The sequence below is a fragment of the Lampetra fluviatilis genome, chromosome 7 (assembly GCF_964198595.1).
Source record: "Lampetra fluviatilis chromosome 7, kcLamFluv1.1, whole genome shotgun sequence".
NCBI lineage: Eukaryota > Metazoa > Chordata > Hyperoartia > Petromyzontiformes > Petromyzontidae > Lampetra > Lampetra fluviatilis.
Window position 1 is genome coordinate 13,907,089 of NC_136281.1, and position 27,153 is coordinate 13,934,241.

The 27,153-nt window shown below is 46.2% G+C and overlaps 1 protein-coding gene across 5 annotated transcripts; it reads left to right on the top strand.

Moving 5' to 3' along the window:
- On the top strand, positions 1–27,016 carry SANBR (SANT and BTB domain regulator of CSR). Of its 5 annotated transcripts, none has more exons than XM_078858592.1 (20): positions 1–317; positions 3,370–3,556; positions 4,974–5,172; positions 5,438–5,531; positions 6,234–6,472; positions 8,731–8,789; positions 10,188–10,348; positions 12,918–13,004; positions 14,150–14,260; positions 14,877–15,000; positions 15,910–16,062; positions 16,589–16,728; positions 17,100–17,190; positions 18,107–18,209; positions 19,863–19,930; positions 20,063–20,091; positions 21,483–21,556; positions 22,438–22,529; positions 23,728–23,819; positions 24,285–27,016. In XM_078858592.1, exons 1-20 carry the CDS (start codon positions 289–291, stop codon positions 24,325–24,327), a joined length of 2,175 nt encoding a protein of 724 aa, XP_078714718.1. In that variant the 5' UTR covers positions 1–288; the 3' UTR covers positions 24,328–27,016. The 5 variants fall into 5 exon arrangements, 4 of the variants coding, with proteins under 4 accessions (XP_078714718.1, XP_078714719.1, XP_078714720.1 ...); XM_078858593.1 differs by having other exon boundaries at positions 1–313; XM_078858594.1 differs by having other exon boundaries at positions 1–282.
- The last annotated feature ends 137 nt before the right edge of the window (positions 27,017–27,153 follow it).

The following is a 27,153-nucleotide window of genomic DNA, read 5'->3' on the forward strand; positions in this document are numbered from 1 at the left end:
GATCGAGGGGCGGGGCCGTCTCCCCTAGCAGCCCGGCATGTCCACCTCCCGTACAGTATTCACTGTCATCTGTATCGTTCCTTTACAGTATCACTTCAGTGTCAAATGTCAACATGTCTATACTCGTTGTTTGAATTAATTCTACATCTGTAAATAATAATCAAAGATCAATCATCAACGTGTAGCGGCAATCAGAAGCCAGGGAACGCGTTCGTGAAGGAGGAGTCGGTGTCTACAGGAGAGATAAAGGCGGACGGGGCCCAGCAGTTGCTAAGTGCCGAGGTTTGAATGACGCCGACGCTGCTGCTGCCGGGCAAGTGAGCGGCTTTCACGCCTTTTTATTTATCTTATAAGACAACACTTCATCGTTCAATCGGCGTACTGCTTCCCTGGATGATATCGATTCGCTTTTTCGCCGCACGTTCGTTCCGGCGCTCCGATTTTATGAATCTGATAAAGTTATTATTTTTATTATTTATTTTTATTTTTACCGACGTGACTTTACCGAAAAAAACAGCTAAGAGGATGAATCCTTGCACTCACGAAAGCTTCAAATCTAGAACCGATTAAGTTACACAAAAATCGCGATGCCACGTTGGTAGTGGTGAACAAACAGATTCGGTGGCTATGCACGAGGGCCATTGCCTGAAACGTCGCACATAAATTATTGTGATTCACCCCATTAGGGTGGCGTGATTGAGGAATGTGTTGAGTTGAGATCGACTTGGGAGAGCAGTAAGTCAACTCGAGTTGACGACAGTATTCTTCAACTTAGATAAAGTTTTATTTTTGTGTGCGAACCGTTACCGAAGCTTTGGGCAGCCAGGGACAAGGGGCCGTCCATAAATGACGTCACGCGATTTTCGACACTTTTTGACCTCCCCACCCTCGTCACACGGCGTCACAAAGAGACCCCCCCTAAAATATGACGTCACAAAGCTCTGCCCCTCCCCAAACCATATTTCCATTTTGAAAATGAAACATGCTTCAAATCGCTTTCAACTATTGTCATTGTAGTGCGCATTTAATGTGGCGCTGCACTCTGATGTTGTAGGAGAAAACATTAAAAAGTCTATTTAATTAAGTAGAACGTGTTGTCTACATTTATTTAAAGTTGCGCATTTTAATGTGACGTCACATTTCTCAACCCCCCCCCCCCCTCGTCACACATCGTCACAAATGTCTGACCCCCCCCCCCCCCAGGTACGTGACGTCATTTATGGACGGCCGCTGAGATACAATTTTATTTTTGTGTGTGAACCGTTACCGAAACTTTGGGCAGCAGCCAGGGACAACAACATTACGTAGGTGCGAGTTTTTGAAAGTTGATTTTTTTTTGTTCTAGAAAAAATCTATGCCAGAGTTCACCCGTTAGATCTCCCGGTGCGGCACTTACATCAATGCTACCCCACCCCCCACGGCCGATGTCCACCCAGCAGTATAAATGAGTACAATCTGGTCGCTACCACCTCCTTACAAGACGTCGGGCAAGCGTAGAGGAGTAGGCCTAATTCATCGGAGGGGCCCGTCTTCTGCCAGCAGTGGCCTTATCAAGCAATTCCAGGGCTGCACCTTTATCTTGTTTTTCCCTTTTCCGTAGATTGGAAAATGGGAATACAACCTTTGTCAAGGCGCCCCCCCCCCTTCCAACCCAGCTTATATACATGCTCCAAGCTCGTGTGCTGTTTCATTCAGACGCTGTCGCCTCGACAGACCTGGTTTTCACCTGAGGACGGCTGCTTGCGTTGTGGCCGAAACGTCGTGAGAATTATTTTATTATGTTTAATTTTTATTATTTTATTACTTCCCTTCTACGTGACTTTACCGAAAGAACCAAGAAGATGAACCTTTGAACGAGCAAATGGTAAAAAGTAAACTATAGTTACGGGTTTCGAAGCTCAGTGGCTCATTATTTACTTTGGATCATTATTGAACACGTTGAGGGCCCAATAGTTGTATAATCATTACAGGAGAGTATTGCCAGGAAGTCTTGGGCAATGACCTTACTGGTTAATCATTCACTATTCGCAGTCATTAAACACTCAATCATAAACAAACACAACATTTAGCCCCGATGTCCTCTCACTGCTGGATGAAGGCCTCCCCCACGATGTTGGGGATTGTTGGACCATACTTCACCGCACTGGTCATTGGTTTGGTTAGTGAAGGAGGGTCAAGTGCACCGACTCGATTGAGATATCACTCGTCGCCGTGGTCACCTTTGGCTGAGAATCCAACTCGGGGCTCATTCAGGGCAAACCCTGCTGAGAAGTTCAAAACTCTATGCTCTGTGTTAACGAGAGAGAGAGAGTTTGGTTATTAATTATGCACGAACTTTTGACAATTTGCAATACAACACTGCAGTTGTTGGCAAAATGTGCTGCTTGAGTGCTTTGAGCCCGAGCTGTTTGTACAAATGGCAAGAGTCTTGCGTCTGATTTGTATAGGTGATTCTGACAGCGACTTATTTGAAGTCGAATTTGATCAGAGAGCTATAAAGCGGACATTTGATGGAATATATGAGTGTAAAACTGTAAAATAAGAAATACGTTTTTTTTTATTTGGAGGCCCAAAAACAACAGCCTGGAGGTTGATTGATGTCACCCCAGAGGGCATGATCAGCGTAACGTTCTGAAATGCTTCAAGTGTTGTCGTAAATGCTTAATAATGTGACCCTCGTCATCATCGATTCAAGCAATTCATCACTTGTGTAGTGTGACGATATAGCCAATAATGAAAATGTATTAAATCAAATAGATTAATTTAATCTTTGTTATTACATCGTCCAGAAAATTAATTTTTGGTTGAGTGTCTTCCTTTACGATAAGCCACGTAAAAATTTTTTTCCTAAAGATTGTAAAAAAAAATTTGTTGGAACTGGCACGGTATCAGCTGTCACCATCTATCCTATGTTCATACCTAACAGACGGTGGGCCAATGCAGATTAGAGGTGTATGCACAAGAACGGTGCAGATTTGTCTTTCATGGCATGTACATTAATTCATGAGGTGGTGGGCACAGTGGTTTGCGCACTGCGCTATAAAGCCAATAACTTGAGTTAAATGCCGTGCCACGGCCAAGATCAGGAGTGAGTTTAATCTAATCTAGTCTTGGCTCCCATTCCTTCACCAATTCGCACTGACCAGTGTGGTGAAATCTGATTAACCCCCTGATAACTGACCAACACTGTGTGAAGAGGCCTTCATTCAGCAGTGGACTAACAGAGGGCTAATCTTTTTTTCTATTCATCATTTATGAATGGGAATACAAAAACATTGAAAGAGGATTTGGTGCCAGCTGGTATGTGGTTGGCAGTCTGCTCGACGGAAACGCGTGGGTATGAAGAGCACTCTTCTCATGCGTCTGCAGCCACTGGCGAGGAACGATGAGCCAAGTGGGACAACCCGAGGGTGGCGGTGGCGGCGGCGGTGCGTGGCCCGCGCAAGCGGCGCAGCAGGAGCTGCTCGACTCGGTGCTGCGCTCGCTGCTGGTCCTCGAGCCGCCGGGCGACTGGGGCAGCATCGCTCGGCTCGTGCCCGGCTGCAGCGCCGACGATGTGAGGCGCCCCCGTCCTCCTTCGAATCAATGCAGTGTACACAATGCCTGTGGAGAAATCAACCGGGGTGTGCCGCACATCTCGCCAGATCTCGGAAGCTGAGGAGTGTTGAGCCCAGATAGTGCTCCAATGGGTGACCACCGTTGACGCCTCATAGAGTCAGATCTCAGAAGCTAAGCAGAATTGTTGGGCCTGGAAGGTGTTTGGATTGGTGACTATGCTTTGGATGTCAGAAGCTAAGCGTGTTTGGGCCTGGCTAATGCTTGTTGGGTGATAACCGTGTGGAAAAGACAGGGGTAATTAGGTGTTGTGGTTAGTAGCGGCTGGTGCAGCAAACGTCTATTGTTGATCCCCCCCCTCCATCTTCACAGGCCTCACAGCAGAGGATTGATGAAGCAGGTTGTACATGTACAGTTCAATGCAGTTGGAATTTATAACGCGTCTAAATGTGACCGCATCTCAATGTGCTGCACAGAAACGGCACGCAATTATACTTTGTAGATTTGTACAGAAAAAGCAAGGTCGTGTGCCTGGACTGGAACTGTAGAGCAGGGAGAGGACACGGAACGCTTGGGGGGGAAGGGCGTTTTGGGCATTAACGTTGGGCCCTGTGAATCTTGAAGGTTCCTTAGACGAGTGCTGTGTGCGCTTTTTCATGATCGTGTGTGTCTTTGTTAGTGCAGTGCCTTCTTATGTCGCACACGTGTGTACACAATTTAATAGAGCATAATTACCATGTCAAGGGGGTGCTAATTTAAAACGTTATGATCACGGCTTGCCTCTCGTGAAGTGCCATCGGTTCACGAGAGCTATGAGCCACGGGGGACCACTTAGAGCGGGGGAGGGAGACCCACTGCCCTTGAGCCGTTCACAGCCCGTGACTTCAGCCCATGTACTGCTCGCAGTCACAGTATGTACATTCATTCTTGAGCGGGTGGCACAGTGGTCTGCACACTGTGCTATAAATGCAATGGCTTGAGTTAAAATTCCATTTCAAAACAACCCGGAAACGTTATTAGTTGTTAATGTGGGCATCTCAACCGTGCTAATCAGCTACTAGAGGGGGATAATATTGTACAGCTGACAACACTATATTTTTGCGTATAGAGTCACGTCACTGCAAGGGCCCATTTACACTCGCACGGAATCTTCCCGTTATTATTGGATAACGCGAAGGAGCGTGTTAGCATGTGACCTGCCAAGGGTGCTTGAAAACTACTCTTCGGCGCCCTGCAAGCAAACTGCCCCACGGAGGCCCTTTACTTTGCCCCAACTGAGCCACCTTCTTTACCAGCAGTTGCACTCTGCCCGTTGCGCGGTGGAAACGCGGGACGCTCTGCGCACGCGCTGTGGAAACGTCGAGGAAGCACTTCACGGAGAAGGGTCATTCATGGGAGCGCGTCGCTGTGCTTCGCAGTGTGCCCGGCGCTTCGAGGAGCTGAAGAGGAGAAGCGCCGTCCTCTCGCTCGTTCCCAGGGCTCATCCGGCAGGTGACGATGGGCCGGACGCGCCGTTCCAGGCTTTGGTCGGGCACATCAAGGACTTGCTGCTGCTGCGTTGCGCCATGAAGGCGCAGCCGTCAGCCCAGACGGACGGCGTGGCGTGCTGGCCCCCAGGTGCGCAGCACGGCATTCTGCTGAGCGTTACAGTATTCAGTAGTCACAACTTGTTTACATTGCAAATGTGATTATCCTGTCAGCGATGAGCTCAATTGTCCCGTTCCAGGGTCTAAATTCGATTTAAGAACCCAATGTTACAAATTATGTCTTTATTTACATACAGGATCGGATGCATGCATTGCGAGCTTAAGAATCTATTTGAATCGGGATTTTTTTCATGCTTGGCGAGTTGCTTTTTTCGATTTTTATGTTTTGCGTCAAGATGTTCCTGCTGCATCTCCTGCCAAAACCGGGCTCCACAAGGAGGAAGATGCAGCTGATGTTGCAGAGCCAAAGAAGTCAACGGAAAGTCAGGGGTAAGCTGTGGCTGGACCTAATGTATGAGGCTGTGGCACGCTGGTTCGTGCACCGCATGATTAAATCGGTGATCCGAGTTTGGTTGCCCAGCCACGGTGAACATCAGTGAGCATTCCCTTAAATCTGGCTTTTCTATCCATGGCTCATCTGGATACTCCGGGTTCCATCACGAGGTGCAACTCTCTCCATTTGTATTGGTCAAACATCCCAATGCAGAACCCTCCTGAAAAATAAAGGCGTTGTATGAAACTGCCCATGGGACTCCAGCAAGCACCATACCTACTCTGCCTCTAGCTGACAGTGATAAGATATGTACGCCAATGAGTGTGCATGCGCCATTGTTTGTGGTGGCATTTGAGAAGTGGTGGCACAGTAGTTGGGCACACTGTGCTATGAATCCAGAGACCTGAGTTCAATTCCCAGCCAAGACAAATGCCAATGGCGAGCAGTGTCTAATAGCTGAAGCAGTCCGAGGTCTCCTCTATAGGTTGACTCAGCTTTAAATAAGTACCTGGTACAATGAATAAATACAGCGCTTGGGAGACAAAAGCGTCTGAGCACCACCACTCTGTCGTGTGCTGTGCCTGCATTAATAGTTGCTCGCTAACAGCACTTACCCCGACAGTCTGCTAAGGGCCACAAGGGGTGGGACGGCGGCAGGGGTAATCTTTGCACGCGTGCGTGTCCGTGTGTGCACGCAGGCCCACGATGGTGATCCACGTGTGCGACGAGGCGCGCGGCGTGAAGCGCGACTTCAGCTGCCCGCGCCAGCTGCTGGTGCAGGAGATGCGCTACTTCTCCGAATACCTCTCCATGGAGGCCCAGCGCTGGGAGGATGTGGACATCTCGGTCCACTGCGACGCGCACATCTTCGACTGGCTCATGCGCTATGTCAAGCGCAACACGCGGCTCGCCGACCGCGGAGAGCAGCCGCAGCTTGGTAGTGCTCGCGTAAAGTAGTATTTAGAACCCTCGTGCAACTAAAAATAAGCATTGTGGTGGCTGCTAGAGGCTCGGGGGTTTGTATGAAGATCACAGCAGGATTCTAGACTGTGCCGACAAATTTTTACGTTTGCACTGGCCCATGTATAACAACCTGAGAATGTAGTTGATGTATTACAATGCGTCCATTTTGATCACTATACAAAGAGAACACTGTTGAAACCGTGGGGTAGCTGTTAATTGTATTACGCTTGTTTACCCAGCAAAGCCTCACTGAGTCTCATGAGCTTTTTAGAAGTGTTCTACCAAGTTTAAAGCAGTAATGTGCGATGATTGTTACTTTTTTCCAGTCGAGTAATTTTTCAAGTTGACAAATTTGAGCCATGACATCGGTACACATGGGTTGACTCTTGCGAATTCCATTGTGGGATAATGAACGTCCATTGCAAAGCAGACATCGCGTAATATTATTATGGTTTATTAAACCCAGAGTAATAATCAGGGCGGCTGCTGGATTTTAACAGTGAAGCTCTGCAACAATCGGTGAATAGGCTACCCATAGGCCACAGCGCAGCCCCGAAAAGTTGAGAACCCCTGCTGCAGAAATGCTGTGCAGACACTTTGGCTGTGCAAGACCAAAGTCAGTGGAGCTGAGTTGGTGAAATGTCAGCTCTTACAGGGGCTGATTGCTGCCATGCATAATACCATTGTCTATGGAAATAACCCCCGTGCTTATTTGTTTTAAGAGCTTTCTAGGAGCAAAATGGTACCAAAACAATAGCTTCTGCTCATACTGCTTTTGTATTTTTGAGTAGGAGCTCCTTCTCCTGTGGTGTTGCACACACTTGGTATGCCGTCTTGTTATGTTTCCTTGATTTGTTTAGAAAATCACGCGTTGCCAAGGGGGATTATTGGTAATATGCTTAAGACTAGCAGCCCGTACATCCTTTGGATGTGATCCTCCCTCCAGCCGATTAGCCAGCCAGCCAGCAAAACTTTTTCTGGCTAAATAGTGAATAACAATCGTCTTCCTCAACCCCCAACATCCGCACCTCCCCACCGCTAGGTGACCCCCAGTGCCTCTCCAACCCTCACCAACTGCACCTCTTTCTCGTGCACCCCTCACCGCACGTGCCCACCGTGGCCCCTGCAACCACCCCCACCTGCACTTCCCCTCTGTGGCCCCCCCCCACCGCACACCCCCACTTGTGTGCCGGCCACCCATGCACCCCCTCCTTCTGGCGCCCAGGGTAGTGCATAGCCTCCAGCCAGTCAGGATGGCGCATAGCCAGCTAGGCAACCAGCCAGCAAACTTCTTTTTTAAATAATATAATATGAGAGAGAGAAATAATTTCCCCAAATGAAGTGGAAAAAAGGCGACATTGAATGTTCCACTTTTTCTGTGCGGTCATTTGCAACCAAGCTGAGACCAGGCTGAGACCATACATTTTGACTACACCTCTTGAAAACCCTGCTGAATTGCGGGTGGCTGAAACCCGAATTTGAACCCAGGTTCTGCGCTCTTCCGGCGCAGTGCTCCGATTACCGTGCCACCCGGCCACCCCTAAGGGGAGCAAGGTCGTGTTCCTCATGTGGACCCGGAAGTTCCATCATTGATCTATTTGATCCCTACAATCGAGATTCACGGAGCTGCGATGTGGTTCAATGATAGCAAAAACCCTGTTACTATCTTTAATTAACCTCTTAGTTACTCTATAATGGGGATGGCATGATGTAATAATTCATATACTGTCGATTCTTGAGCAGAAGATACATACATTGAATTTCATGTGTAAGAATCAATATTTCTCGATGCATATATGCTGATATGTAATCGTTTTACGTCACTCCTGTAACAGATGTGCTACGTTTTACCGTAGTGTTGAGTTGAATCGCAACCCTGATGAAACTTGATTCGATCATTCAATTTAGTAAATTTTATTAACCCATTTTTTTTTTTATAGAACTCTGTTTTGTGTCTCACGATACAAAAAATGTTTTAGCCATTAGCTGACTTTTGAGACCAATATCCAGCAGTATTTATGAACACGGAAATGTTGTTGAAACATGGTATTACCTATAATGCTCCACTGCAACGCATAGTGAGTTTGTATGCAATTAAAAAAAAAGAGCATTTGTCTTTGATTTCAACTCTCTAACCATTACCAAAACTTATATTACGTTTAAATTTCACGTGCATTATACGGTACTGATAAATGTACACTTCCATGTTACCCCTCCCCACCACCCATACAGAACCAAACAACGTAATCTCAATTCTCATCTCGTCAGAATTCCTAAAAATGGACTCTTTGGTGAGTATGCGTAAACTTTCGTATATTTTTTCAGCTGAGGCTCATTTGCCTTGTGGGAACGCACATCTCGCAGCAGCAGCAGCCGCAGCAACGCCGTGACCCCTCGTAAGGAACGCGAGCTGGTTGTGCGAGCCGATATTTTGAAACGCTGCACAAACACTGCACTGTTTTTCCTTTGTTTTCCAAACGGAGACGCAGTTGTGCCTGCGACACTCGTTTCTTGACAACGGTTGGACTGTGTTGATTTCATCCACGCCAAAAAGCCCCACCGTCGTCATGGAATAAATCCGCTGGTGCGGCTCAGTGCTTGCGTTCGAGGCCGTCCAGTCTCATAAGTCCGAGGCGAAACCAAGGCTGTGACATTTCCATTTTTCTTGTTTAATTCTTTTTTTTTTAAATTACAACTAATTTTTGCAACGTCTGTTATTGCACTTGGAGATTTGTCATTCTCATAATTCGGACGCAATGGCAGAGTGAGCTAACGATAAAATATGTTTTCGTACAATGTGTTTTGTACGTAATTGCTTTATTGTGTTTGTGAAGTTGTGTTTAATTTCGGTCGTGTGCTCGGATTGTTTGTTTTGGGGCCGTGTTCCAAAATTTCACTGTTTCACAATTTCCCCGGGACCTCGACGGCATATGTTTACAACGTTCACCATCTGTAATGTGTTCTTCTTAAGCCAACTTGTATTTCTTCAAAGGTGATGCTGCTACATTGGCCGTGGTGCACAAATACAAATAACAAAGCCTTAACACGCACATCAGTAACACTGGCCTTGAAAGTAAAAATATCTAATTTGCTTGAAATTTCGGACCATGGCCCATCTTCTTTCTTGCTCTAGAATTGGAAAGCAGCGTCGTTCTCTGTCCTGACAGACGAATGACCGTTTGCTGGCCGGTGTTGTGTTCAGCTTGTGCCTCACAGGGACAGCTGCCATGGGGCGTCCCTTGCCGCCCGGTGCCTTGAGAGGTGCCGTACAAATATTAAGTGACAGTAATTATATTAATTTAGTGCATTTGGTTGTTGCGCCACCTTTATAACGCAAGGCTATCACGAAGGCACTATGTTTCAACAAACAACAGTCTGCAGTAAGTTCACAGTCGGGGGCATTGTTTGCTAATTGATTAATTTGCAGGTAATTTGGCAAATTTGGACCATAACACCGACGCACAATGGCTCACTCGTGAAAATGAAGTCAGGAGAGTCTTTCACGTCTACTGAGAAGCAGACGGCATGCACTGTATGGTTAATGCTTCTGCAGTATTCGCCAGGGCGGCCTGCCAGATTCAAACCGCGAATATCTGCAACAAGCGGCGAACGCACTACCGTTGGGCCACGTCACGCCCCAGAGTGATGATGATGGTGAACTGCCTTCATTTCCCTCCGGACGTGTGCAGGTGGAGGAGTGCGTGCGGTACTGCCATGCCCGGATGGCCGACGTGGTGTCAGCCCCCTCGAACATGAACTGCATTGGCGAGGAGCTGGTGATGCGCATCGCAGATTTGTTCACTCACAGCCAGGCCGAGGAGCTCAAGGATCGCAAGGACAAGTTTAGGAGGTGGGGTTTAGTTTGCACGAGTGTCCTGAATTGTGAAGGTTTAAAAAAAAAATCTTCACAATTATATTGCAATTGTTCTTTAGTTGTCTGGCTATGAGACAAAGACATTTTCAAAATGAAACCCTAGCAGTGAGTGTGGCAAGCATTGCACCACTCCTGTGTCGAGAACAGTCTGGCAGATGTCGTGCAACTACTTTCACAATTACGTCATTGGGCTTAGGTTATTCAAGAAAGTTGCACATGTTCTGTATGCCCCGCTCCTAGTTTTCATAGCAACCCCACTTATGTAGTGTTCCATGCTCAAGTCATTTATTAAATTGATAAAAAGTCATTCGCGACCATTCTGAGACCATCAACACACAATGCACGATTTACTTACTCCTCTTTGCTCCCTGTGGAGCATAAGGCCACAACAAGCCCACGCCATGCCGGGCGGTCTTTAGCAGCTTTCTCTGCTTCCACTATACTCGAGAATCCAATTAACTATGGGACGGCTGACCCCCGATTCGAACTCAGGCACTCGGCAGCACCAGCTCTGCTCTCACACAGTACGAGCTCCCCGAGACACCCGGCCACCCGCGGTGAATGTTTAAGTGGTTTCAAAACATGCCGCATAACGTTTGGCCATTTGTTACCATAATTCCCCAACCATCATCCGTGTTTGTCATTAGGCGGAGTTGCTTCCAATGGCAACAAAATCCCCGTTACGATAAACAAGAACCTCTGGGACAGATGGTGAATGCACTCTGTTTACCCCGTCCGTCCCATGTTGATCGTGCTTTGCTTGTGACCAAGCATCGTTGTCTATTGCTGATGTGCCTGTTTACTTAACATCCTGGTTATGGATCTTCATATTTACAGCGCAATGGCACACCCTGCTGACCAGCCGCGCGCCAGCGCATTCTCGTCCACTACACGTGCAGCGCGTTTTGTCCGTCCGCTTCTGGATGAGGGCCTCCCCACATTCAGAAGCGGTGTTAGTTTAGCATACCTCACCACGCTGGGCCAGTGCGCATTGGATGAAGGTGCAGGGAGCACAGAACAATGGATTTAGCTGCACTGCCCTCTACTGCCCACAGGGCCTACAACACATGCGTTTGTGCTTGGTGGTCGGCCATCCAAGCACTCTCCAAGGCTCAATCCAAGGTCTGATAAGATCGGGCACATGTTATTTTAATGTAATTATAATTACTTAGTTATCCAGGAAAGCCACACTGAGCCATAGGACTCTTTTTCAGAAGGGTCCTGCATTGGTATTTTAAGATGTTTTCAGCCAATAGATGAGCGTTTATACAAGCGAGAGGAAACCGGAGCACCCGGAGACAATCCACGCGTGCGAGAGGGCAACTCCCTATCCCACAGTTGGAAACAGATGGTGATTAGTCAAGTTGCTGTGCTGCCTTCTCCTGGCGAGTCAGGGTATGGCACCTTGGTGCCTACGGGAAGGGAGTTTCACAGCATTTGAGTGATCCACCGACCCTCGCCTCCACGGTACTGGATTACAAGTTGAAGTGGTCAGGGCTAGAGCACTGAGATGGCACCGCTATGTTCCTAGGTTTGAATATGAGCAGCCGCCCGTGATTAAGTTGTACTCTCAAATGCATTGAGTTGATGGTTTCGGTGCGTTTATGACTTATTGAACAAAACAACAAAAACCTCCCGTTAAACTTCGTTTTGAATTTAATTTGACAAATTTTTGTTCTGGAGAACTAAAAATAACGGGTTGACTGACGTGTGACATGCTGCCTCTTAGCAGCGTGTGTTGGAAATTGTGACCCCTACTGCATAAAATATATTTATTTTTGGGTACACGTGAAACATCTGCAACACAGCCATTCCCTGACACATGGAGCACGCGACCGCAAGATTTCGGAATGGATTTTCCATTTCGTGATGCATTTCCAAGAGCACAACCGGAATGAGTTTGGGGGGAAAAGAGCAAAACAATAAAACAAAAACTTTGACAAATTATCTGGCGATGCTGCATTCGCAGTGGTGCACAGGCACGATTAAGAACACACCCAATGCATGAGCTAATTTTATGCTGTGAAGAAGGGTCATTGTCTGAAACGGCATTATTGACGATGCTCTTGAGTGTAAAGATAACTTTCGATTTAAAGCGTTCGTGACTGCAGGGATTCATCTTGTTGGTTCTTTCGGTAAAGTCACGTAGAAGGGAAATAATAAAATAATAAAAATAAAACATAATAAAATAAAATTGTCACGACGTTTCGGCCACAACTCAAGCAGCCGTCCTCAGGTGAACGCTGTCTTTCCGACAGCCCTGTTCTTCACTGTCTTTCCGACAGCCCTGTTCTTCACCTGAGGATGGCTGCTTGCGTTGTGGCCGAAACGTCGTGAGAATTTTATTTTATTTTATTATGTTTTATTTTTATTATTTTATTATTTCCCTTCTACATGACTTTACCGAAAGAACCAAGAAGATGTAAAGATAACGTAGAGGCTGTTTGCCATTGTTTTGTCTTGAAACATCACAAATTGCTTCAAGAAGAATTTGTATCATTCAGCGTAACGCTCTCGGTCTTTGCTGTCCGTGTGGTTTTGCCAGTAAAATCTTCTGTAAGAAAATCGAGCGGCTGTTCGACGCGGAGCACAGGAACCCTGACTCTCCGAGCTCCGCCGCCTCCGTTTACAGGTGAGCGCCGGAGTGGCAGCCGTTAGTTGAAAATAACACAAGGTCGTATATCCCACACGCTGTGGGGACTGGAGGTATAGGCGGATTTGTGAAAAAGATAAGATATGTGAACGTCTGTAGAATGACAGTTGCACCTTGTCTAAATACTGCACTGGGTGCATGCAGTTAATTTACCTGAATTTAAAAGCGATGGTCGGATATGCGACGTATTCTATCCTATTCTTGGTTCTTTCGGTAAAGTCACGTAGAAGGGAAACAATAAAATAATAAAAATACAAGACGATAACATTGTCTTATATCGTCTTATATTTTTATTATTTTATTGCTTCCCTTCTACGTGACTTTGCCAAAAGAACCAAGAATATGAATCCCTGCAGTCACGAAAGCTTCAAATCAAAATATTCTATCCTTATTAGTGTTAGATAACAAATGTATACATGCGGTCCTTTTGTGAACCACTGCTAGAATAAGGGTCTCCCCATGCTGTGCGAAACGTGGGGCTTATTTTTCCGTACTTCCCCACGCTTGGTGATGGCAAATTCAGGAGGAGAGTAAACGTGTAATGATGCATTTATTTGTTGATTAAAACCTATTATTACTATACTTGTTTACTCAGGAAAGCCTGACTGAGCCTTATGACTTTTTCAAGATGTTCCACAATTGGGGGTGATGACTCCTATTTGTAAACCAATTGTGATATGCAGTTTTGCATGAATGACAGGATATCAAGTTAAATTATTATTGAGTCATTTACGGGTAAGTTTTTAAATATTGACCATACTGCTGGCATACGATGGCCTACTCTTGCGAATGCCGTCGCGGGATTTTTAACGTCCTCTTTGAAGCAGACAACTCGTATTTTTATGGTTAATACATCTCCAGCATTAACCACGGCAGCCGCTGGATTCGAACTGTAGAACTCTGCAACAAGCCGTCAACGCGCGACCGCTAAGGCCGTGTCACCTCCCAGTTATCAGGCTCAATATCAAGATATCAGTAGGGGCTTGCCGAATATCTGCTGCCGTGTTTGTCGTTACCTAAGCGACGCCGTAGCGATGTTCTTTCCCGACTGGAGCAGCTGTCGCTCCCACCCCCGCGTGCCCGCCCGCCCGCCCGCCCCGGGCTCTCGTCGTGTCTTCTTGCAGGTGCCGGCTCTGTCGGAGGCTGCTGACCAAGGACACGCAGAGCAAGCTGCCCTGCGTGCGCAGCCAGATGCTCATCGACCGCCACGGGGAGATTCTGTATCGCCATGTCAGGTTTTCCGAAAGCCCCCCCACTCCCACTGCACCCCACCCCCTCTCTCGCTTCGTGATTTTTTCTGGAGTTTTCATTGTTTCATGTATACGGACACACGGACCGATTGGTGTACTCGAATAGACACGGACAGATGCGCATATCTAGACACAGACGAGTGAAAGTGGACAGACACACCAATGACGATACATATCCAGACAAGCATATCGGTGATGAGGCATACAGTTACCTTTTAGGATCAGGTTAGCACCCAAATTTCGACCTCTCTATTAATGCAGTTGACTTCATTTATCATCATCATCATCATGCAGTCCGTCCCCAAGGATGGAGTCGGTAATTGTTCGGCATCCGATACGGTCGGTACGTTTGGCTCCTGTGAGTTCGCTTGTGACTTAGCAAGACCGGCATTTGAACGACGCACACCCTTCCACAGAGATCACACGCACACAGTGGGCTGAGGATAACTCCTGATATCCAACTTCACCGGTCGACACTGCAGCAACCACTCCTGACCCTCGTCTTCTGAGTGCATTTATCGACACCGCATGAAAATAAAGTTCCGAGAAAATAACACGTGCCTTCACGCCGCTGTCTCTCCGCCCTGCTCCCCCCGTGCAGGGAAAGGGGCTGGGACGTGTACGAGTATCTCTCGGCGCTCCACAAGGAGCTTAAGTCGTGGCGCAACGTCTACTGGCGCCTCTGGGGCACCGTCAACTACCTCACCTGCTCCCGCTGCAATCAGGTGCAGTCTAACGCAAGCAGGTTCAGGAAGAATCGTGCACACGTATGGACTATGTAATGTTCTCCAGCACGCGCCTGCCTTCGTAAGTGTTCGGTTGGCAGTACGGAAGCTGACGGGGAGCTGTCGGAGCAAACTTGCGTTTGATTGTTATCAAATAGTTCGTTTTGCGCTGGTTTGTGTGTTCCTAGTTTTGGCCAAGAATTTGGGCAATCCGGCCAGGTTTCAAGTGGGCTAGTCCCTAACAGCAACGTAGCATTCTCCTAAAGTTTTGTTCATCTTGGATCTGCATTTCTTATAGTGCACTTGCCGCTTACCAATTGACACATGGACGAGCTGATGCATAAAACGCTTTCAACCTATGTTGAAAATAATAAAAACTCAACGTGCCATATCTGACTGATAAGTCGACGTTTAACAATTCTGCAAGTATGGATTTAACTAATAAATTGCAATCATGTACCCGTTTGTATTTTATTGGTGTATGATGTCAGTGATTATTTTGAGGGATGCTCTGCACAACAACTTGGTACAAAAGGTTAAAGGTAGGTGCGTGTGCACAAGTTAATGGTGTGGGTGGCATTAATTCGGTGGATATGAGTAGATTTTCCGTAGAAAGATCTGTATTATTTACAAATACAGTATGTTGCATATCCAACCACCATATCCACCTATACTTAAGTCCCCTGTGAGTCAGATCTGCAATGATGTACCATACTTCCCGCATGTCCAAAGCACAATTTTTCCGATGAGTTTTTTTTTTGGTATATTTTGCAATCTTTAGCTGGAGCTGTAAGTCAAGATAAAATGCCACAACACTCAAAACGCAAGCAATGAGGCTTGCCATTTCCAAAGCCCATTCGTATTCTAAGTAACATTTCACGTGTGCGTGCGTGTGTGTTTTTGTCGCAGGTTTTCTTGTGCAAGGATTTGTCCCATTGCCTGTACCACACGCACCCGGCCCTCTACGGGGATGACTGGGTGGCTGGCGCGCCCACTGGCTTAGGGATTTATCCCTGCTGCAAGCAGCGCACGCTCCGCTTTGATCTCTTGCAGCCCAGCAAGGTCAGCCACTGCTGCCAATGCGAACACATTCAACTGCGAGTTTAAACAACAGCATCGTTTGCCTAGCATCGCCAGGTCCATGGACGGGAACAGCCTGGGGGGAGTGGCGGGCTTCAAGTAGGGCAGTTCGCCCCAAACCTCAGATCCGAGGGGTTCTCAGGGTCAGGATCTTTATTTATCCTGGAGAAATCCGATGAACAATGAAGCTCTTTTTCACAGATGTCCAAATATCGGGAAGTTACAACAACAGAAAGGGCAGAGACGGCCCCAGGCCTCCAAAAACCTTCCTGTCAACCCTGAGTGTCGCTACAATTGTAGCAATTGGTATCCGATGAATCCCTCCCAGTGATTTAATTCATTGTTACAAATCAGAGTCATGATTACATTTGATTCGCCAATCCACCATCTCCCCGTCCATACCTGACTCACCGTGCCAACCGATCCGGTCTTAGCTGAACCCGATTTGCTACCCTACCCCTCACTAACCTCCCCCCCCCCCAACTCCCCACCCCCCCCGGCCTCGCAGGGCTGCAAAGTGCGTGACCACGTGGTGTCACGGGCAAGTGGGGGAGGCCCTGGCGAAGCCGGGCCCAGTGCGCGCGTCCACCAGGACCTCCTGCTTCACCGCGACGCTGTGTGCGTGCCTTTCACGCCATCCGCCAGCAGGTGAGGGCACCTGTGCCTTGGGGGGGGGGGTGGGGCGGATAAGGTGGGTAACCCCAGATAACGATTCACCCATTGTATTCAATTGGCATGCCTATTGAGTGTGCAGGTGGTGCAACTGCACCGAGGCCCACAGACCAGGGGGGGGCCCAGGCCCCAAGCTATGGAGGAGAGAAATTTAACAGGGGGTCCCCGATCGATTCTCTACGTGATCCACCAACCCTTGCCTCCCAAGCACTGAATCACTGCACCCAGTTGTACACTCGTTCGTGTAAGAGAGCAGCTCGTGTCGTTGAAAGAGACTGGCTTTTAAACACGACGTGATGAATTCAAGGCCTTTTGTGTTTCCGCCTTCTCTTTACACGAAACGGCAGCGACTGGAGCGCCGCGGCCGCCACGGAGGTAAAGAAGCACGATGTGGAGGGCGCTACCAACGTTGCGGGTTTAAAGAAAGTGGCAGATGTGGTAAGTCCTTCTCGTAGACTGAAGAGCAACTAAACTGACCATTGTCATATCGAGGGGATTGTCAGCTGTGACAGGCAGGTCTTTTTTTTGTGACTGATAAGTGACTGAGATGTGGGTAAGTGACAGGAAGAAAGAGTGAAGAGGAAGTGCTGATGTGGGATCGGGAGAAGAGAAGTTTCATTGAAACAATTGAGAGGGGCTATATTGTCAGCGGTGTAGGCTTTCTGAAGACAGCTCTCGGAAGGACGTTGTGGAAAAGGAGCAAGTGATAGGGTGCTGCAGTGGCGAGATGTTAGCTCCCTCGCCTGGTATGTAGGAGGTCGTGGGTTTGGTCCCGACTCTGACACCTGTATATTTTCAGTTTGCATGTTCTCTCTCCCCGTGGTTGCGTGGATTTTTTTCTCCGGGTCCTCCAGTTTTTCGCTCCACATTTAGAAACTCGCGTTCAGAGTATTTGGCTGCTATACATTTCCGCATGATAAGCCACTTCGTTGAGCTATCTATTGTGGTCAGGTCGGTTCTGAAAGAGAGCTAATAGCTCAGTGGACTTTACCTGGTAAAATAAAATAGCTTTTTTTTCGATAGAGCAAGGGAGGGCCATTTAAGAAAGGGAGGAGGCGTGTGATGAAGCAAAAAGGAGAGCGCTAGATTGGAGAGGGTGGCGGTAACTTGGACAACAAACCTGTCCTTAGACCGACAAGTCAATGGTTTAGAGTTGTGATTTATCTAATTTCTAATGTGTTTATGCTTTAGACAAAAGACATGGGCGTATTTTTGCTTCAAAGATTGAAAACCACAGATCACAGTATTCAAACTGCACACGGGTTAATTTCTAATCCACATACAGCAGTGTTTGATTTGGTTGACATTTGTATATATTTTTTGTGCAACAGCTGTTGATTGTATTTGTACGCAGTTAAAGGTCCAGGCCCTGCTTTCTGAGGATGATGATTACACGACGGGGTCGGAGGTGACAGATGATGAAGTTGGAGACGAGGAGGAGGTGCACAAGAAGAGAGGTCCAAGCAGTTTTTACGTTCGATAATTTAAGTAGTCAAGAACGTCAACACATTCGTCAGTAACACTGCCTCAAAACAGAAGACGTGTAAAGTGTTGTCTCTCACTATTATTCGTATCCACTCTTATCTCCCTGGCCACTCCATTTATGTGCTGTGCAGAAGGACTGTTGCCCAAAACGTTGCCTGTTACATACTTTGCTTTTAGGGCCACAGTGTAATTTGACGAATGTGTTGTCATATTATTGGTTTTTTCGGTAAAGTCACGTAGAAGGGAAATAATAAAATTAAACAATAAAATTCTCACGACGTTTCGATTGCAACACAAGCAATCATCATCAGCAATTTTCTTGTTGTGGTTTTCACACCTGATGATGATTGCTTGTGTTGCAATCGAAACGTCGTGAGAATTTTATTGTTTTATTTTATTATTTCCCTTCTACGTGACTTCACCGAAATAATCAATGAATTCCTGCAGTCACGAAAGCTTTAAAGCTAAATAGAATGTGTTGCTGTTTTTTGTTGCTGTTGTTATTTGTACTCGTGCACCACTGCCAACTGAGCATCGCAGCATCTAAACTCCGGAACTCGTTGCCCTTCGAGGTCAGAACTTCCGAGACAATTTACAAATCTTAAAATCTCGACCAAAAACATATACGTTTAAAATGGTTTTCTCCCTTTAGTTATTTTCAAACGTCTTCTTCACTTCTTATTTACTTGGTTGTTAATTATTTCGCCTTTCCATGCATAGCGCCCTGAGAACGATTGTTTAAGGGCGCTTTATAAATTTAAATTATTAATATTATTAAATAATGTTGTACGTATGTTGAACTTCTTTCGCACCGTAGCCAAACGTGCTAATCGGAGGTGCGGCGGAAGGACAACAAACTAAACACAAAATGCAGTTCAAAAGAAATGAGTTTTCAATCTAGATTTAAAAGTGCATAGTTCCAGTGGCTTCCTAATATGGGAAGGAAGAGCATTCCAGACGGCCGCCAAAGTGCATCTGAACGCGCCACGCGATTACTTGACATTTATTGCTCTATTGATGATCTTTTCGATTACTTGACTAAATGGACAACGCGAAAATAGTTGCAAAAAGTCTCACCCCCGCTCACCTTCTAATGCTGGATGGACGACGTGGGAATGGGGATTTTCAGGGTTTTCTTTTTTCATTTTGTTAATTAATTGGTGATAATGCGTTGCTACCTCTCTGGCCTCTCTATGTCCTGTGAAGGAAGGGCCTTGGCCGAAATGTCACCCGTTATATATATTTTTTTTCTTTGAAGGCCACAGAGTTATTGACAAATATGTTGAGTTTTTGCGTCTCAACTCGGGCGCTAAGACATCGAATCGTGTGCTAGCCATTACACCACGGCATCTCCCGCATGCAACATGCTCATTGTAAAAACATTGCTTCATATCTGTGCGATTTGATGCGTGTGTTGTGATGCATGCATCATGAGCTTAGAGAAACTGTATGCTAAGAGCTGATGAAATTTTTTACGATACCTAGCCCAGAATCGCAGAGCGCAGTGCAATCATCTGTGTGTGTAGTGGCTCTTGACGCAAACAGCCACAGACGAACCGTAAACCAGGACCTGCTAGTATAAATGTAACAAGGATGAGCCTAACCTTCCCCTCTTTGCTCTCTAGGTAAGAAACAGGCCAAGAAGTCCATCAAAGCCAGGAAGAAAACCTCTCGCACGCCTCAGAAAGAAAAGGTGCCAAGGCATTCCATGTGTTTGCTTTTGAAGGAATGTGTGTGAAGGAATATATAGCCCAGATTTGATGAATTCGGAATTGTTACCATTTGTTTGAGCTTACGTGTGAAAAAAAAATCTGTTCTTTCATAGGTAAACCTGTTGAGCCCTTCCCCATTCAAGTAAGTAACCTGCATTTGCACGTGTATTATGTAAACAAGTCGGCTTGCACTTGAGTGAATTTATATTGTTATTCAATCTCCATTGTAACTGATGCGACAAGGCTGGTGGTAACACCATGGCAGCCAAATGAGAGAGCATGCCTGAGAAGTTATCCACCACCATAGTCGAGCGATGAGTTCACGTGTCGGAGCGAGATGGATTGAGACGTTGCGGGAACACGAGGCACCATGATAAAATGGGGAGGCTTTCATGCAGCAGTGGATAGACAATGGCTCATGATGATGATACCATCTCAATGTAAAAGCATGTCAAGACACTTTATAAAAATTTATTTTAAAAATGATGACTATGATAACATATCTTCTTGGTTCTTTCGGTAAAGTCACGTAGAATGGAAATAATAAAATAATAAAAATAAAACATAATAAAATAATTCTCACGACGTTTCGGCCACAACGCAAGCAGCCGTCCAGAGGTGTAGAACAGGTCTGTCGAGAAGGTGTAGAACAGGTCTGTCTTCTCGACAGACCTGTTCTACACCTGAGGACGGCTGCTTGCGTTGTGGCCGAAACGTCGTGAGAATTATTTTATTATGTTTTATTTTTATTATTTTATTATTTCCATTCCACGTGACTTTACCGAAAGAACCAAGAAGATGAATCCCTGCAGTCACGAAAGCTTTAAATCGAAAAAAATATGATAACATAGTTAACGTGGTAGAGTAAGCCAAAATAGTCAACGTGAAAGAGTAGGCCAAAACACCTTCTAGAGGGGGCTCTCTCGATTTTCCTCTGGTGGAGGCCATGCCACCAGCAGCGGCATTATTAATTTATTTCAGGGCTGCACCTTTACCTACCTATATATGATGGTTATACCTTGGGACACTTAGAAAGTGTGTTTGGGGGGGGGGGGGGTTGGGGCACGGGGGGATGGGCGGGGGCAATGGGGGTGGGAAGTGAATTTAAAGAGAACTTGAACAGATCTTTCTTGGAGAGAGGAGGTGATATTCATATTCTTAGGTTTTTCGGTAAAGTCACGTAGATAAAAAATTCGAATTAATAAAAGTAAAAATAAAATAAAAATCACGACGTTTCGGAGGCAACACAAGCTTCCATCTTCAGGTGGAACCGTCACAGCACGATAGCTGTATCAAGTGAGAGAAATTCCAAGAAAACAGTCCTTGTATATATACTGGAGGAGCCAAGGTAGGCTGAAGCACGCTGTTAGGAATGAGCCTTTGTTGTGTAAACTAGGTGCGGATGATGTAAAGGTGCGTTGTGGCATGGGTCTGCGGTGCGGGACGGGCAGCAACGAGAGACGATGCTATTCGTCGTGTCGGACCCGTAACGACCGTAACGAGTAGTTCCCGTCTGCGTGTGGATGCTTGCAGCGTGTGTGCGCAGCGGAAGAAGTGGGACGTGTGCCGCTCCATGAGATACAATCAGGACACCCAGCGTGAGGAGGGTACGCAAAGTCCCGTTACCACGCACATAGCAAGTCATCAACCACCCCCACCCCTCCACCCGCCTGTGCATTGCGACGGATCTTCACGATTGAATGCAAAAAACGATTATTTCCCATTAGTCTGTAACGTTTTATTGATATCGCCTGTCCTTGCGTTAGTCCAATGGTGATATTTCCACATCACTTGCAATGATTGTAATTGATTCTCATACGCGATTTGACGCTTGTCACGCAAGTGTAAGAATCGCTAACGGATGAATCGACGCATCGTTACACGCTTACCATGACGCACAGGAAACTGTTATAGCTTTTGTTCTTTCCTGATCGCTGGCAGATAACAAGCATCGCACATTTGATGCAGTTCTGCATTTGGTCGTCGTGTTTTCTGGTTAGTCGGAGGAATTCTACGGGTATACACTAGACCAGGGTTCGTTAACTGACGGCCCCCAGCCACATCTAGCCAACAAAGGCTCTTGGAGTCACCCGCCAAGCTGTGGCTCACCTCGAGATGTTGGCCACCGAGATGTAGATCATGACTAATGAGCTTAAATAGAGGTAAACAAGATATTGCGATGACAAGAGCTGTAGACAAAATATCATCTCTTCGTGAGATAGTGAGATATACAAGAGGGGCATGAGAAAGCTGTAGACGAGAGGTACATATTAGCGGTCACATGTACAGACGTTATGATGTCACAACTCCATGTGACTTCATAACACCTGTAAGCGGGATAGATGACATCATCGTTGGCACGCCAGCACACGCTAATTGTATCACGTGGTCCGTGGGAAAATGTAGCTGAATCGTGCTCGAGACCGTTCGCTCGAGTTATTTGTTTAGATGCAGAGCGTCTCGTGTTTGATGGTGGGCGCGTGTGCAGACCAGCGCAGGATGAACGACTTCTGCGCTTACCTCGCCAAGCTCCGTTGCAGTGAAGGCACCGATCGCGGCAAGACCAGGGAAGTTAAAGAGGTAACACGGCAAAAAAGAGAAACGCCTCTTGTCCGCGTCGATACACGAGGTAATGGCTCTTGAGTTACAACTTTTGATTTCTTACTTAATGATTTCATCAGTATCGTCAGGTAATTCAACATTGCACAGAAAAAAAACGTGCAACAATAATCGCGTACACGACGACATTTCACAAAACGGACAACACGATTGTTTGTGGACCTAGTCAAAGGTAAAGGTGATTCCCTGAAATTGCCTGCTCACGCCAATGCCGGAAGAAGGGCCTCCATCAGAGGGAGCTCGAGATAAACTTCTTTAGCGTATGTGTCCTACCCTTCCACACTGACCAGACATCTTGGAAGAGGTAGGAGTACCCACACTTTACCCAAACACAAGCGTGACCTGCCGATCGATGATTAGGTACCTCTTCTTGGTTCTTTCGGTAAAGTCACGTAGAATGTGAAGTAGAATGTGACTTTACCGAAAGAACCAAGAAGATGAATCCCTGCAGTCACGAAAGCTTTAAATCGAGATTAGGTACCTGTTTATACTGCTGAGTGGACAGAGGTGGGGGCGGTGGTGAGGGGGGTTTAAGAAACTTGCCCATTGAGGTGGCGGAGTGACTCTGCGATCAGAGCGCTGAGCTGGCACTGCTGAGAATCCTGGGTTCATATGGAGGCAGCCGCTTGCTATTGGACAGAGTTCTCAAGTGGAGCGAGTTTATGGATTCAGCACAGTCACCGTTGTGGAAAAAAGCCATCGCATTCAATTTGCTTCTTCGATTCATTTGGCCAAATTTCTGTTCCGAGAATTAAAAACATTGGTCTTGCGACAGATATTTACTGTCTTGTGCCGAGCAGATTGGAAAGTGCTGCCCCCTACTGTGTTTACCAAAGCTCAGACGTAGCTCTGTGAAAACCACTTCTGTGGGCCGTTCTCTTAACACTGCTCTGTGGGAGATATGAATAGATTCTTTGTCTCATGCCACGATTCCGATGACACAATCATAATAAATGTGGAGGGAAACTACGGAAATAAAAACAAATTTAAACAATAACTTTTCTATTGCATCATCTGCCGTGCCAGGAGATTAAATCGAACTGGTGACCTCCAGATTGCAAGTTTAATGTGCTAACAACTACGATATACTACAGTACTATTACAATATAACACCTTCACCGACATCCTGCTTATGAGTGGGCTATGCTGCCATTCCCAGTACCCGGGTGGGATCTACATGAAGCTGGAGGCCCAGTTCCGAGCCTCTCTGCCATTGTCAAGGCCAGGCGGATCTTCGCAGCAGGTCGCAAGGTCAGGACAAAAACTCCGGGCAGAATTTAACACGTCATCGTATGTATATGCAGGTGATCAGTCGTACGTGCACAGGCCCTTGTCTCAACTGCTCGAGCGGGGCTATACTTTTACCAAATCACCTGGAATCTGCCGGAAATTTCTTACACGCCGTCTGCGTCACGGCAGACGTTAAAGATCCAGAGATATTCTTTGAAGAGTAAGCCATGTTTGTCAGCATCACAGTTCGCATTTTCCAAATTAAAGAAAAATACTCGCAAGTCACCTAATTTAGTAAAAGCACATCGCAAAATCTCCCCCCTACTGTGAAACTACCGCAGACTATACTCGTCCGTGACACTAAAATGCATTTGTGACAACCTCGCGCTATGAGATTCTGTGCACGTATTAAATGTAATCACCATTTTAATTGATTTGATCGTTTGGTGGCCACAGAATTAACGTTTGCGTCTCCGTCGTCCCCAGGTTGAAGGCGCGAATCACCTCGATGAGAGGGGCGCAGTTATGAGGACGAACCGCAGGGGGAGCACGAAGGGAACTCATCGTAACCACGTGCAGGTTTTCCGCGGCTGCTCTGTCCGGCTGTTCGATGTGTTTTCGGGTTATGCCGCACGTTATTCGGCACAGTGTCCGACGTTTCGCTCCACGTGCCGAGAGCTTCTTCAGCCCCTCCAAACACATTGAAGAGCAACCACCAACACTCAGGCCAGACCTCGACTCGCACAGCTCAGCAATCGCTCACAGCGCCGTTCCCTGCAGCAGTGTGGCAGGAAAACTTATTTTGATAAATACATACGCAGCTTTTGTCAACGTTTTAAATAAGGATTTTTGTTTTTACTATGATCAATATTTAACTAGAGTGTGTGGTACTAGAGGAGCTCTGTAGAGCTCCTTCTAGTGGAGGCCCTTCCACCAGCAGTCGTGCAAGTGAGCAATTGCAAGGCTGCACCTTTACCTAAAAATATGTTTAACGGTTACGGTATTATAAATGGTGTATTTGGTTATAAGTATTTTAAAACCAAGGTCGTAGGAATGCTGCAGATACATGGGTTGTAAAACCAATTAGAACTAGTTTTGATATGGAGAGCTGACCTATGGACTAAAACTACTGTTATACATTGGAAATAAAGACTCAACTTCTTGTGAAGATTATGTATTGCTGTATTGGCAGATTATAGTACAGTATGCATAAACCAAAGCTTTAGTGACTTGGTGTAGAATTTATTTTACTAGGCGAGGGCTACTGAGCTACGTAGCTCAACGAAGTGGCTTATCGCATGGAAATTTATAGCAGCCAAATGCTCTAACGCATGTTTCTACATTTGGAGGGGAAAGCTAGAGGACCCGGAGAAAAATCCACACGAGTTTGCATGCAAACATTCGAACATGCAAACTCCAAATATACAGGTGTCAGGGTTGCGATTGAACCCACGACCTCCTGCATACCAGGCGAGGTAGTTAATATCTCGCAAAATGTATGGCTTTTGTGTGACCGTTTGGCAAGAGTTCACTGAGCTAGTTGAGTCCTGTTGAGGCCACACACCTCTGGATAATGCCTGGGCATGTAGCGAGAAACCTGGATTCATCTAATACAATTGATTATCATGCTCATACACGCATCAAATTGTGCATGTGAATCGATATGATTTATGCAATATACTGTATATGCAAATGATATGCTGATGCTCACTAATGGCCAATTGGAAGAACAAAACTACAAAGATGGAGAAATTAAGAACCAAGAGAAATTAAGTGGTTAAAATAAGACAAATTTAATCGATTCTCGAATATAATCGTGATGCCAAGTCGTGACATTTCATCAAATCACTCGGGTGCTGATGGGTTAATCATTAAATGCCAACCAATGCCTCGTGTTTTTAATGCCAAACGACTGGAGTGAAATAACCTCTCGGTTTGCCCCAACACGTATTGATCGCAATAACTGCTCTGCGACCATCAGTGGTGCAGCTCTTGTTGAGTCTGCAGGCAGTGCGACTGCGCTGTGGCTCACGGAAGTGACGAGGCGCTAGTTCTACAAAGAGGGTGGGGAAAGGAAAAATTGGACGGGGGGGTGGGCCTTTTCATTCCTTACTAACCACGCCGAACCACTGGGGAATAGACATAACGCTAAGGCTGTTAACTATATTGGAGAGACTGTACACTCGACTAAAGGCCATGGCAAGCAAATCATTACTACTTGGGTAGGTTTTCGCAGCTGTGGTTCATGGCCCTCTGATGTGTTACCAAGTTGTGCCCCGTGTTCTTGGGCATGACGTCCAATGTTTCGGTTCCCGAAGAAGCTCCCAGCACATAGCGCGAAACGTCGGACATCATGTTGAACAACACGTGATACAACACATCGGAGAACTTACACGCTCATCGTCGCTCACATTTGAACAACGGTAAACTTGGTGAAGACTTCTAAAAAAGGGGGGGATGGTGTAATGAGTTGCCTTGCTTCAATGGAAAAAGGAAGACCCACTTTCCGTTTGCACCCGATGGTACAAACACACACAACACGCATGCAGAAAACATTTTAAAGACTGGAAGTGGGAAAACCCACAACAGCTCCACCGCCTGGTCAGTGTGTAACATTGCCAGTGGAAGCGACATGCAGGCCTGGCGGACCACACAGGCGCTTGCCAATCTGTCTCAGGGTCCCATCGGTTATCCACGTCAGATATTTCTACGAGAAAAATGCATTAATTCCCTTTTATGTGTTACAGGCACCATGTAATCTAAGTGCTGTATTGTCACTGCGTCCGGACCTTCTCCCTGTACAAAACGACCTGCACTCTGTTAGCATTTTTCAAGTTTGCACTCTTGTTTGCTACACTTTTTTTTCGAATGAAACTTATTTAACTGTTTTTTTTAGTCTCTACTGTGTTAAAATTGTTTACGTGATGTTTTAAAGGTTATTTGTTAAGGCAAGTGAAAGCAATTTTTTTTTATAAATTATTCTATTTCACTGAGCTGAGCGCACCGAGTTAAGCATTTTGTAAATGCTTTTAGAATGAAGCTTTTAGCAAAACATCACTGGCATTTACACCCACGTGCAAGGCATTGTATTTAACGTTTGTTATTTTTTTTATAATTTGAAAGCAATCCATTGTCAACAATAAAGTATATTATGCACTGATTGTAATTTCACTGTGGGTTGCTGTATTAATGGAACAAAAAATTAAATCGTGATATCAGCGATGCCTCGCTTGTCCCTGTCCTTACATTTTAGTGCAGTACTTTTATTCTCGCGGCTGACACTTAAAATATTAAGGTTAATCTGTGCATGCAAACCTCTTAAGGCAGTCCACTGCTGGATTAATGCCTCCCCACA